Source organism: Gopherus flavomarginatus, chromosome 2, assembly GCF_025201925.1.
Source record: "Gopherus flavomarginatus isolate rGopFla2 chromosome 2, rGopFla2.mat.asm, whole genome shotgun sequence".
In the NCBI taxonomy this organism is placed as follows: domain Eukaryota; kingdom Metazoa; phylum Chordata; order Testudines; family Testudinidae; genus Gopherus; species Gopherus flavomarginatus.
The window spans coordinates 35,213,236-35,227,645 of record NC_066618.1 but is presented as its reverse complement, the minus strand read 5'-3'; the positions used below and the strand labels follow the sequence as shown (position 1 = coordinate 35,227,645).

At 43.6% G+C, this 14,410-nt stretch overlaps 1 protein-coding gene across 3 annotated transcripts in view; it reads left to right on the top strand.

The window, feature by feature from the left end:
• APBB1IP (amyloid beta precursor protein binding family B member 1 interacting protein) overlaps positions 1–14,410 on the top strand; it is a 126,011-nt gene that overhangs the window by 31,562 nt on the left and 80,039 nt on the right. For all 3 annotated transcript variants that reach the window (XM_050939081.1, XM_050939080.1, XM_050939079.1), the window contains exon 2: positions 13,439–13,510. In XM_050939081.1, the coding sequence (XP_050795038.1) occupies positions 13,439–13,510 (72 nt within the window). The remainder of the gene's footprint in view (positions 1–13,438; positions 13,511–14,410) is intronic.

The following is a 14,410-nucleotide window of genomic DNA, read 5'->3' as shown; positions in this document are numbered from 1 at the left end:
AGCTATCTTGTCCCCATTGATAGGTGCCTGTCTCATCTTTAGAGTCATCAATCTGCCCTCCTCTGACACTTCAATAGGGGCATGTTTCAGCCTCCTGGCGCCCTTGCATCTGTCTCCGGTTCCTCCCTAGAACATCTGGTTCAGTGGTGGCCTTCACACTTATTCCTCATTCACACACAAAACGGAATTAATTTACATAGAATATTTTGAACAGGAACATCAAATTGCAATGAAGAAGAAAAACAATCATGGCATTCTTTTACTTATTTTAAAATGCTAAGTCTACAACAAAGTGGTGACCCTCAAAGGTCTGTTACTGCGTTGAAATCAGTCCAGATCTGAGGAATGGAAAACTTGTCATATGAAAGGAGACTCAAAGATCTTGGCTTGTTTAGTCTAGCCAAAAGAAGGCTAAGGGGGGATATGCTTGTTCTTTATAAATATATCACAGGGATTAATATTAGGGAGGGAGAGGAATTATTTAAGCTTAGTACCAATGTAGACACAAGAACGAATGGGTATAAACTGGACACTAGGAAGTTTAGACTTGAAATTAGATGAAGGTTTCTAACCATTAGAGGAGTGAAGTTCTGGAACAGCCTTCCAAGGGGAGTAGTGGGGGCAAAAGACATGTCTGGCTTTCAAACTAAACTTGATAAGTTTATGGAAGGGATGGTATGATGGGATAGCTTAATTTTGGCAATTGATCTTTGATTACCAGCAGATAAGTATGCCCAGTGGTCGGTGATGGGATGTGGGATGGGATGGGATCTGAGTTACTGCAGAGGATTCTTTCCTGAGTGCTGGCTGGTGAGTCTTGCCCACATGCTCAGGGTTTAGCTGATCGCCATATTTGGGGTCGGGAAGGAATTTTCCTCCAGGGCAGATTGGCAGAGGCCCTGGAGGTTTTTTGCCTTCCTCTGCAGCATGGGACATGGGTCACTTGCTGGTGGATTCTCTGCAGCTTGAGGTCTTCAAACCACAATTTGAAGACTTCAGTAACTCGGACATAGGTTAGGGGTTTGTTATAGAAGTGGATGGGTAGGGTTCTGTGACCTGCTTTGTGCAGGAGGTCAGACTAGATGATCACATTGGTCCCTTCTGTCCCTAAAGTCTATGAGTCTGAGTCTTTCTGCTATTCAAAAAGGGTGGCTGGCAGGATATGGTCAAATCATACATCAATACATTTAATACATGCTACATTATTATATCCTTCATTCTAAATTATACAAAATACAAACATAAAATCCTACTACTACAGTGGCAGTTCCAGAAATGGAATTAAAAGGATTCTGGGAGTTGTAGTTGTGTAATAGCGGGATTAAGAAAGCAAAGAAGATAGATACTTTGTTTTTAACCCTGCCTGATGAAAGAGACTGAGACATAAATACCTCTACTTCCACCAATAGAGCAGAATCCTGCTCATACACATTTAGGGTAAAATCCTGCCATGTGCTGCACTAATGGAGGAAATCTCTGTTATCCCTTCTACCACCACATAAGCAGTGTAGTTAGATGTTTGGCTACATGTGTGTGTTTTCCCCGTGTGCTGCCCCAGCTCTGCGAAGACAGCTAGCATAGCAGTCCTTGAGTGAACCGCCCAATGACCACAAGATCCATTAAGGTACGAAGGTGCCAGGCCAAGTTTATTGTTGACAAAGCATTTTAATAGCACCTGTCAGACTCTACGAGGATACTAAGACATATACGCCCATGTCAATGGATGCATGTCAGTGAATGGTGGGACTTTCCATTTCCCCCCCTCAGCTGGACAAAGAGACTCCCTCTGAGATACATTTTTATATTCTGGTACAAACAAGTTAGTACTGCCCCTCTGACATAATTAGTTACTTCCCCCAGACGTGGCTAGTTATTATCCATCACTTTGTACATGTTGGTTCAGTCAAAACATCTCTATTACGTACTGTCATACTGACCTTATCTTTTAGGAGGGGTCAGTGTGTTCCTGTTATCCTTGGGGAATGTTCTTGTACCATTCTTGATATCGGGATGTTCTGGTACCACTTGATATCAAGTTGTGTTTGCATGAGTACTCTGTGCTTAGAACTTATTAGTAATGTGTATTTCTGCAATATCAGCCCTGTCCTTGCCTGATTCTGTGAGCAGGTCCTGCCTCATACCAGGTTTCTGACACAAGGGCTTATGTCTCAGGCTCTCTTCCTACTACAAGTAGCAGGTCAGACTCTTTCCCTAGTGCTTCAGAAAATGTAAGGGAGTGTGTGCACTACTACTTTGTTATCCATTGTTAGCAATGCCCACTGTCTTCAGAGGATGGGCTGTTCCTTAATGCAATGGCAGCAAGTTGCATCAGACAGTGTTTCCCTCCCCAGGTTCCCTTGGGCCATCTTGCTTCTGAAACTGCTGAATTGCCATGGTACTGAAGCATCTTGGCTTCCTTGCCCATAGCTTCAGATGAATTCTGATGCAAACTCCTGCCTTAACACAAGAAATTCCCAACGCGCTTGTAAGATCTGGAAAACTTGTTGCAGGGTGTGACTGATAACCTTGAGAAATCCAGCATCCAGGGAGTTTCATGTGATGATCAGCTAGACAAGGGACTGTAGAAGTGGTACGAGTGAATTAGGAACAGCTGGAGACGTCTTTGTACAAGACACCACCCAAAATGGATGTGTACAGGACTTTGGAAATGGCAGTATAATTAGTGACAGTGAGCAGCAAAAGCCCAGCTGGTCAGGAAGAAAGGGTCCTTTGGTCTTACACAGGGGTTGGTAACCTTTCAGAAGTGCTGTGCCAAGTCTTCATTTAATCACTCTAATTTAAGGTTTCGTGTGCCACTAATACATTTTAACGTTTTTAGAAGGCCTTTTTCTGTAAGTCTATAATATATAGCTAAACTATTGTTGTATGTAAAGTAAATAAGATTTTTAAAATGTTTAAGAAGCTTCATTTAAAATTAAATTAAAATGCAGAGCCCCTCGGACTGGTGGCCAGGATCCGGACAGTGTGAGTGCCACTGAAAATCAGCTTGCATGCCGTAGGTTGCCTACTCCTGGTCTAACACTACCAGAAGAGAAATCAAAATGCAGAAATCTGATTTCATTGGACAAACTGATGCAAAATACAAATAGCAAAATAAAATGACTTGAGAGTGTTCAGTGTGACAAAGCTGTAAATATCTAATGTAAGAGAAGTAGCAGCAAAGAGTCTGGGAAATCAGAAGAGAGAGATTTAAAAATAAAAGGCCAAGCAGGAAACTAGTGCAGTAAGGTTCAATGGTGGATATGGAATGAATAACTGGATCTATGAGTCTAAGTGGGTGAACTGGTGATTTGACTAAGACATTTCTAAATGACAAGAACCTTTAAAATAGGACTTAATCTCCAGAATCTGAATACTGAAGGTTGATTGTTAAAACATCAAACTGCAGAAAAACTAAGTTCCAATTAGGCTCATACAGTGTGAGAATTATGGGAATGTTTAAGGCCAGAGTTGCTTATATGGGAAAATGAGGTTTTTCTGGAGATATAGAGAATAAATGATATGAGAAATCAAAACAAACACATTTTCCTGTGTTTTTGCTCTTATTCAAAAGAGTAACTCAAGAGGATACTGTCAACTTGAACTTCAGTCATTTTAAGAATAGGTTAAAAGTCGTTTCACAAACTGTACTTCCCCTGGCATTTCCCTGACAACTTTCATTATTTTACAACAACAATTTCTGCTTTTTTGTTTTAATTTTGATTAAAAATTTTGTCTCAGATAAATAACAAGGAAAACAGACTATAAAGAGGTGTTGTATTTGCATTTTGTCTTTAATTGCTTTCATTTATAGCTCCCTCAGGAGTTACTTGTAATTATAGTATGTACAGAAAATTCTGACATGAGTGATTGTTAAATGGTTATACATGAGGACTATGCTTGAAACTCAGCTTAACTTTAAAGAGGCTTGTGCAAACCTTTTCCTGTTTTAATTTTTTAGTTGCAGCAGGCTGAGATATTGCCAAACTCTGCTTTGCGTTTCTGGTAAAAATAATCCCAAAGAACTAGCTGTAAAGACCCCTGGCCACTGGGCAGCTGGTCTAGTACACAGCAGCATGTCTTTTGAATGGGATAGATTCCAGCCACCCACCACACCCCAGTTCTCTGTCCATTCTTATTGCAGCAATCTGCAGAAAGAGGAATGGAACTAAGGGCCCAGGAGACGAGAGAACCAAATGATGGGGAAAGGGGAAGGAAGTGAAAGGGACACTTCTGTGCAAGATTATGAATGCTCTCTCTAGATATCTTTATCAGGCCACCATCTCCATTTTGAGTGCACAAGCTAGCTGCTTTCTCTGTTGTGCTTTTGCCTCCATGTTGGACTGAAATTCCAAAGCATAGTGATACAAGGCTGACAATAGAGCAGGGGTGGGCAAACTTTTTGGCCCAAGGGCCACATCTGGGTGTGGAAATTGCATGCAGCACCGTGAATGTAGGACTGGGGCAGGGGGTTGGAGTGTGGGGTGTGGGAGGGGGTCCGGTGTGCAGGAAGGGGCTCAGGGCAGGGGGTTAGAGCAGAGGAAGGGTGCACGGTTTACGAGGGGCTCAGGGAAGGGGGTTGGGGTGCAGGAGGAGTGTGGGGTATGGCAGGGGGCTCAGGGCAGGGGGTTGGTGTGAAGGAAGGGGTGTGGCGTGCAGGAGGGAGTTCGGAGCAGGAGTGCAAGACGGGGCTCGGGAGGGGGTTGGGGTGCAGGACGGGTGTGAGGTGCATCGGGGGCTCAGGGCATGATGTTAAGGTGCAGGAGAGGTGTGGGGTGCAGGACGGGGCTCAGGGTAGGGAGTTTGGGTAAAGGAGGGTTTTGGGGTATGGGCTCTGGCCCAGCGCTGCTTACCTGGAGCAGCTCTGGGGTGGCAGCAGCGTGGAGCAAGGCTGCCTGCCTGCCTGTCTGCCTTTGCCCCGCGCCACTCCTGGAAGTGGCCAGCACCATGTTGCTGCGGCCCCTGGGAGAGGAGGTGCAGAGGGCTCCGCACGCTGCCCTCTCCTGTGGGTACCTTACCCGAAGCTCCCATTGGTTGCATTTCCCCGTTCCCGGCCAATGGGAGCTATGGAGGGCGGTTCCTGCAGGTGAGGGCAGCATGCAGAGCCCGCTTTCCCTGCCCTCCCACCCCTGGGGGCCGCACGGACATGGTGCTGGCTGCAGCTTGGGGCCTGCGGTGCCACGGGGTGGCAATCCCATGGGCTGGATCCAGAGCCCTGATGGGCCGGATCCAGCCTACAGGCTGTAGTTTGCGCACCCCTGCAATAGAGGGTCATTAACTTGGAATGGTTCTCTCTTCTAATACAAACAGCATAGATGATAGAGTGGCTCCCAACCAGGAAAACTTGATTGTTAGGGGAAGGGTTGCCTGGCAACAGAGTTAGCTGGTAGTTTGGGGATGCTGATAGTAGCCCTCTGACAGAGGGACTGGAAGGTTATAAAGGACAGGAGCTGATTAGGGGGTCCTTGGCCATTTTCACCAGCTCAAGCTGAAGGAAGCTGCTTCAGGAGCTTGGTAAGGCACAGGGGGATCCTGTCTACCTGAACCTACCAAGAAGGACTCCCAAAGGACGGCTGAGCTTGAGTGAAGGATGTTTTGTTCAGGTTGATGGTTGTTTTCTATATTACCTGTACTCTGTGTGTGCTTAAATAAAGAACAATAATGTGTTGTGTTATATGCTTATGTGCTTCACCTACCACATGGCCCCTTGATGTCAGCGCTGGGTCATGGGTAGTTAGCCAAGTGGCACGAGACAGGACCAAACATCAGGAAACAGTCATTTGTCAGTACAGGATTAAAAACCAGAAGTCAGATGCAGAAGACAAGGCCAAGTCAGAAACTAGGTAGCAGAAACACCACAAAAGCAGAGTCTTCAGCCACAGCTAGCTGGGATTCTGTCTAGCTGCACAGATGAACTTCCTGTATCCTCCACAGATTTAAGTAGTATGTCTGGACCAATCAGGAATTGGGAATGTCCTGTCAATCAGGCCCTCCACAAGCAGCACATCCTGTGGTGTGTGTGGGCCTCTGAGGCTCATGACTTGGTGAGTGTGTCTGCTGCCAGAACTGTTAGGTGGCAGCATGGATGTAAGGGGTTGGGTTGTAGGCTGTCTGGCCTAGCAGTCAGAGCTGGGCTGAGGTGAGAGATGGTAGTTGGTGAGCTGGGTTCAATAACGAAGAGTCAGGATCAAAGGCAGGCTGGGATCAGAATCCGGAGATCATAGGTAGTATTGGGATAGAATCAGGAGGCAGAAATTAGGGTCAGGAGATCAGGAGACACGGTGAGGTCTGGAGCTGCAGCAGACCCAGTGTCTGTGTGGATACCCAGACAACTTCCTGGAGCACCCTCCAGCGTTAAATAGGGTGGTTGGCCAATCAGAGGGCCACAAGATATTGTCACTCTGGCTCCCTTGGGTGGTACTTCCTGCAGTGCCTACTCTCCACCATGATCCATGACTGTGGCTGTGCATGGCCTCCCAGTGGCACTGTGGGAACGTCAGCTATCCTAGGATCTGCCGACCTGGCTTTTAGTCCCTTACTCTGGGGGTGGTTGCCACCCATGGAATCTGCAAACCCAGGTTCTGGGCCTGCTTCTCCTTATACTGTACCACTCTCTCACACTTAGGGGCAACCTTTCTGCATCGCCTGGGTAGCTTTTGTAGAAAGCCTCTATTAAGTAGAGAGTGGGGAGGCCCAGTTCCCAGCATGGATCCTCAGGACCATACCCCTCCCAGTCCACAAATTACCATAATTTCCCTTTGTGAGCTTGGAGTCCAATGTGCCCTGGACAAGGTATTCTTCATGGCTCTGGAACTAGATGGGTGGCAGAAGTGCTTTCATTAGGTCCAGAAATGGGTTTTCTGTGAATGGAAGACTGACTGCATTTTGAGGCAGAGTTTAACAGTGACATGGTAGTTAGCTGGAAATCTGAAATGGTTTCGAATATCAGTGATCTAGTTCAGTGTTTCTCAAAGACTGGTCCATGGACTACTGCGGGTCCCTGACATCTCCCTGACGCAACAAGCCAGTCCCTGGTATCAAAAAGATTGAGAAACACTCATCTAGTTTATGGGATAAACTGTGTGGAGGTGTTTGGTTGACAGCCAGACCTTCCAGCCCACCTTGAATTCTGGGCTCTCCTCTCTCTGGCAATCCACATATTTGCCTGTAGGCCTCCTTTGCTTCCACCATTTGTTCCTTGTGTTCTTCCTGAATGTGGTGGATTTGCTGTACTATATCTCAGGTCTCCAGGTTTTGGGAGGCAATTGGGAGCATGGGATGAAACCATAATTGGCCAAAAAAAGGGACTTTTGACTGTGGAGACATGATCAGTGTTGTTATATGCAAACGTGGTGTATGGGTGGAGAGAGGACCAATAATCCTGATGGCAGTTTGTGAAACACCACATGTATCATTCTAGTACTTGGTTTACTCTGTTTTGGCCATCTATTTGAGGGTGGTGCGTGGATAATAAGCAGGTATGGATGTTTAATAGTCAGACAACTTCATGCCAAAAATTGGGAGATAAACTGGGACCGTCTGTCAGATTTGATACATTCAGGGAGCCCATACAGACAAAAGACGCATGTGAATAGAAGTTGAGCAGTTGCTGTGGCCAGTTACGCACAAGGAATGAAGTGAGCCGTCTTAGTCAGCTGATCTACCATTGTGAGTATGGTAGTGAATTTATTTGATTCAAGGAGTTCTGGTATCAAGTCCATGGCAATCACTGTCCAGGGTCAAGTGGGAGTTTCTGGGAGCATAAAGGTGCCGAGGTGTTTTGTGAGTGGAACTTTTGCACAAACACGTATGTTGCAAGAGCTGACATAAGTCTGAAACACTGTCCGTATCTGGGGGTCACCAAAAAGAGGTGGGAGGTCAGACATAAGGTTTTGGAGTGGCCAAAATGGCTCATTAAGGGGGCATTGTGGCATATCCGGAGTACTTTCAAGAGGGGGCACCCAGGTGGGACATATGTTGTTCTATCTGTCGCAGTACACCACTGCTTGGTATCACCACTGGGTTGCTCTGGGGCAGCTGCAGTTGTCTTAGCCAGCAGGTAGTCTTGAGCAGCCAACCAGATTAAAGTAAGGAGATCATGTGGCACTCTGGTGTTGAGGAAGTTGTGAGGTTTGAAAAGGAAGAGTCTTTCCCAATTATGTTCTCTTGTTCCTTGTAGTATCCCCTCTTGCACAACAGAGTGTTGGCTTTGTTGTTCTTGGTTTCAGATTGATGAATCATAGTGAAATCAAAATGTAAAAAGAATAGCACCCATCAGAGCTGTTGTTGCTTCAGGGCTCTGGCTTTACATAAATACTCTAGGTTCTTATGGTTGGTATATACTGTACCAGGCCCACTGAAGATCCAGTTTAGTGAACACCCAAGCAGACTGTATATGGTTCAGCAGCTCTGGGATCAGTGGAAGGAGTATTGGATCCAAAATGTCTCTTGGTTTAGCATCCAGTAGTCTACACAGAGACATAGAGACCCATCTTTCCTCTCTACAAAGAGGATTGGAGCCCTGACAGGACCAGGAGACATTACACAATGGATGAGCCCTTCAGCTGTGCTCTCCTGGATATACTCATGGAGGACCAGGAGTTCCAGCTCCGATGTTGCATAGATCTGGTCATACAGCATATTGACCCTGGGTTGCAGATCTATCAGTCACAGTCCTGGTATGGGGGTAATGTGACTGCATTTTTCTTTTAGAAGATGTTGATGAAGTCCTGGTATTTTCTGGGGACATGGAGGGTCTCCCTTTTTCTCTCATTAGTGGATGTGCAGGTCATGACATGCCAGCCAGTTTGTGCTGAGGATTAGAGGGAAATATGGAGAACTGATTATAGTGAACTGCAACGCTTCCTGGTGTCCCTGTATTGCAGCCTCTAGCTGTGTGGTCCCTTGCATCACTGGTCTGGGGGACAGGTCCCATCTGTTTCCACAAAATCAGGCATAGGTTTCTGTTGAATGTGGATTCATAGAGCCCAAACTATCACTGCATCTATGAAGTTGTCAGCAGCACCAGAATTGGAGGGCCCATTGTAGAGGAATTTTCCAGGCCTTCCCTGGGACGTACAGCTAAGCCTGCACCTGGAGGTGTGGTGAGAGTCTTGGGAGCTCAGGAAGGATCCTGAACAGGGCTCGGGGAAGGGCTGAGGGAAGAGGGGAGGGCTAAGTGGACAGGGACATAGGCGGAATGGCAGAATGGTTCCCCTCTCCTCTCTTCACTCGCACAGCCCATTACCAATATGGATAGACAAGTCTATGAATATGGCTAAATCCATGGGAGCCTCCAGATCAGATCTGTGATGTGGTACCATTGCTGTTGGTGAGCCTTTTCACACAGTTCTAGTCTAAAGTCAGTGGCTGTTTAGCCCTTACCAAGGTCATTGTTGAACTTGTGTTAGTTTAAGGGATAACTCAATATGCTTAAGTCTAAAAATACTATCTCTGCTCACAAGATTTGGTGATGGGAACATTAACTTTTTCTCCTGAGAATGATTTATAAAAATACAAGAGAAAAATAAAGTAAATGAGATGGCTCAATGACTATCTCGGTGTAATAAGTCTAGTGTTCATGACGAATACCTTATTCACTGAAAGTGGTGCCTCGCTAGACATAGTATGCTTCCGAATCATCATTTGAAGATAAGATGGAACTTGTAGGGCCATCTACTTGCTTAAGGTCCGAATGATCTTATATTACGATGCCCTTTATTTGACCGATCAAGTAACAATCAGCAGTGACCAGCCAGCTCCATTCTTCAGTGGAAATCCTTTGAGATTTCTTTGAACATTGCTTTTCTAAATGGAAATATTATTTTTCCCAGTGAATTGATTGGATCTGAAGATTCAGTCATGTAAAGTCCAAGAGAGAGGCTTTAAATATATTAGAGTTTATAATAATCTGATAAATTGGGTGAACTATTGGAGAATTCAACAGCCAGTTCTCTTGCATCAATTTTTTCACCAATCTCTTTTTCCACTCTCAACAAGATTAGCTCCTTCTGAGTTTAGACCATCTCACCTCCTAATCCTTTCATCCACTGTAAAAAAAAAACAACAAAAAAAACGCAGTCTCCTCTTTTGACAAGACCTCCTGGTAGCAACATGAAAGTACTTGTTGCCCTCTTTACATTCCTGTTGTGGATTTTTAAAAAAAGCAAAGTATAATTTTGACTTAGCAAAGGCTTGTCCTTAAACATAGGTAGGTCATTTAAAAAAAATCAAATCAAAAGGCTCATGGTGTTAATGGTATTCCCATAGCTGATATTTTTCCTTTCCTGCTAAATTGCAGAAAACAGGAAAATTAAGAAGAATTTATTATTTATTAAGCACCAACAATATATTTGGTGATATACTGTAACTCTGTGTTCGTCACATGACAAGTATGAATTTGCTGTGTCTGATCAAATACAAACACATCTCTCTCTTCTAATGGAAACTCTGAATTCCCCTCATCTTTAGTATAATGGGAAATGCTTAAATTGCAGTCTGGCTATTGCTAGAAGGCTAATGATTCCAATAACTGAATTAGGTTTTCATAATCAGTTACCTCCATCCAGTAAATTACAGAACCTCTATATACCTTTGGTTATTGCTCCTGAATCTGTGATTATGTAAAATTAAACTCTTTATATATATATTAGTCATTTTTGTTTGTACAGTGGTATTATAGGAAATTATCTCCTTGATATCCCTTCCCTAACTCCATAGAATAAAAATGGCTTCTAGCAAAGGAAAACAAACCAAACTGAACGTTTGTAATGCAATAAAAACATCCACTTTGAACTGATGTGTGTGTTTACATGTCTACCTCTCAATCTTGTAGATCATTGCCAAGCCTCTGTATCTAGCCATAAGTATTATAACGCCTAGAACCATGGTGCCTAAGGCCACGTCCAGACTACCCGCCGTATCGGCAGGTTAAAATCGATTGCTCGGGGATCGATATATTGCGTCTAATCTAGACGTGATATATCGATCCCCGAGTGCGCTTATATCGATTCCGGAACTCCATCAACCCCAACGGAGTTCCGGAATCGACACGGAGAGCCGTGAACATCGATCCCGCGCGGTTTGGATGGGTGAGTAATCCGATCTTAGATATTCGACTTCAGCTACGTTATTCACGTAGCTGAAGTTGCGTATCTAAGATCGATTTCCCCCCCCCTAGTGTGGACCAGCCCTAAGTTCCTTATATAAGAAGTCATTTGGTATTTAAATCATACAAAATATTTTATGTAGTCAGAGTAACTGTGTATACAGTATACGAAAGGATAATCAAGTTATAGACCTTTCAGTTGACTATTAAACTATACCTGGTGTACTTGATGGCTGCGTAGTGAAGTTTTGCACTGACATGCAGCAGTTCTGAATCCAGTTCCAAACCTTGGGTTCCCCTGGGTTGATAAGATCTCAGAACACTGTGTGCATGCACCTGAACAGATTATCTGTTGCCCTACTTAGCTATTTACACTAGTGCAAAGAGTCCAAAGTGGATATAAAATACTACTGTATGACTATAGCATTTTACACCCTCTGTGTACCAGATTACAGAATGTGCAAATGATGACATAAGGGGAAGGACAACCGTATTTATCCTCATGCCAGAGGGCCCAAGGGAGGTAGTCAGAGCGGCTCATGTTGTTCTACTAGAGACCTTTCTGGCTGAATATTGGGTGCCAGTGAGGCAGGGCACTCAGGTTAAAAGGAAGTCTCATCGGATGAGTTGATACACGGGAACCTTTAGTGAGAGTGGTTAAAGGGAGCTAGAGGAGGGAGACCATGGCATCCTTAGGTTCCATCACAGTTTTGAAGAAGTGCCAGTAGTCCCCCTCATATTACAACATTTACCTTGAACCTGATGTTGCTTTATTTTATGCAGAGCAATTAAGCAGGTAAGAATTGTTTAATTACTGACCACTCTAACTATTTATCCTGTGTGTACATAGTCCATGCCATGCACTCTCAGGATAGTGACATTAATTTTTGCCTTCCAAAAATAATAATACACAAGCACTATAAAATCAAAAATTTTCAAGATTCTCAGTGATGTCTTATATGTATTTTTCCCTTAGGAAAGCTGAGCTCAGATACAGCATCTGATTTGTAGTAAGGGTCTGAGTTTTGCTGTGCTGTTTCCAGCTGGATTGAATGAGACATAAGCAGATCACTGGTTTACTCAAGCTCTCACAACAGTGAATCAGGAACTCAGGCCAGATTAGAAACCAGAATCTTTTAGGTTCATATTCCTTTGCTTTCAGCTGGGATTTTTAGAGATGCCTATGGGAGTTAGGGATTTAATGGGACCTGCAGGGGTTTAGCTCCCTTAGGCTCTTTTAAAAAATCCCAGCCTCTGTTAGTTTTAGTACAGTTCAGTAACCAAGTAAAATTACCAAGCAATTCTCAGGAAAAGAGTATTTATCATGTAGTTCAGTGGCTATTTATCCTATAAATATGAAATAGTTATGACTATGTGCCATGTAAAATAAGTGCCTAAAGACTGGTGCAATCTCTGATCCCCCTTTTCCTGCCACCCCTTGCAATCACCAGACTTTCTCCATGTCCCCTGCTGACCACATCTAGAGTGCTCATTGGTCTTGAAGGTACTGAGAACTTTTGCCCCATCCTGCAAGACATTAAAGCAGTCCTACAGAAGTCAATGGGACTAATCACATGCTTACAGCTCAGCACGTGTTTTAATATTTTGTGGGATCAGTGCCAGAGTATTGAGCACTTGCAGGCTCAAACCCCTAAGTGAGAGATTGCACTTTGCCAGGCTCCCAGGTCAAGTACCTTTTTAGCATGCTCCTATATCTCAGAAGTGACTATATATTTGCTCTATCTTTGATGGTCTGCGACAGACACTCAGCAGCGTAAGACCAGAAGTATCTCAAATAATGAAGTGTTTGGTTTAACATAGGGAGAAATATCAAGCCAAAAAATTAAGTGAATCAAACCATATCCAGTCCTTGTACTAGAAAACAGCCCAACTAAAATCTTGTAGTTACAGTGGTTTAAGCCAAGGACTGAAATCCTCACATCGTGTGTTCAGGAGTTTGTCAGCCTCAAATTTTCAGTTTCTCTCTCTCCCTCTCTCTCGACTCAGTTTTAGTTGTTTAAGGTGCAGATTTATTAGCTGGTCACTCTTAATAAAATATGGATTATACATTGAGCACTGAGGTTGATGGAACTAGAGCACAAGAGAATATGCAGGATCAGAGTCCTGATTTATCAATTATTTCTAAATTATGCAAAGATTTATCTGCTAAATTGCCATGGAGAAGAAACAGTTTCTTTCAATATAAATTGGAAAGGCTTTTTAAGAAATGAACTGGTTGAAGTTGTTTTTTTCCTGTGTTTATAGAATTGCTTCCGAAGTTTTAAACAGACTAATGCTGATGTTCTTGTCTGTGGGTTTATTTCTTTTCAGATGGAGCAGACATGTGATGATATAGATGAAATGTTCAGCAATTTATTGGGGGAAATGGACCTGCTGACGCAGGTAGGTAATCTGGTTGACAACAAAGGATAAGAGAAATTACTATAAGGGAGGGAAACTAGGAGAACACCTTACCTTTCTTATTCCTCTACAACTACGCATTGCACCTTCCTACTGAATAAATACAGGTAGTCTTTTGAAAGTGACTTAAAACTGATTTTCTCTAAATTGTGTTACCTGCACAACAACAAAAGTGACATTATAGTTGGCTAGAACATGAAACAGCTCTAACATGATGTCAGAGACCTTTTTCAAAAAGTTAATCCGGATTCCTAGTAGACTTAGCCCCAGAATGTCCAGTCATTTTGCTATGGAAACAAGAAGAGTTTGCTTCTGAATCACCATGAATGAACACTTTGTATTCATGTTTAACTGAACTGTAACCTGTTGAAGCACAGAATCCTAGAAATGTAGGGCTGGAAGGGACCTCAGGAAGTCATCAAGTACTGCCCGCTATGCTGTGGCAGGACCAAGTAAACCTAGACCATCCCTGTTTGTCCAACTTGTTTTTGCAGACCTCCAATGATGAGGACTCCACAACTGTAAACTGAGTCAATTATAAACTATGGAAATGAAGACAAAAATGTGGTTTACTAATTTGTTGACTATCTGAAGGACATCTAGCGTAGTGACTCATCACCACATGTGCCAAAATATGACTGGCACAACACTGATGGCATTAGGGAATATGTGTATACGAAATATTGTTCTGGAAGGAACTGTAAAACAGCATGAGTCTCCTTCTAAACCGAAGACCTTGGAAGATTTCCTACACCAAAACTGATAAGATTGATGAAGAATTCATAGCCAAAAACTTGTTATACTCATTAAATTTGTTTTAAATAAACTTATGCTGAATTGAAACCCTTAAACTCTTATCCGGAATTTTGTATGAAGTGCCCT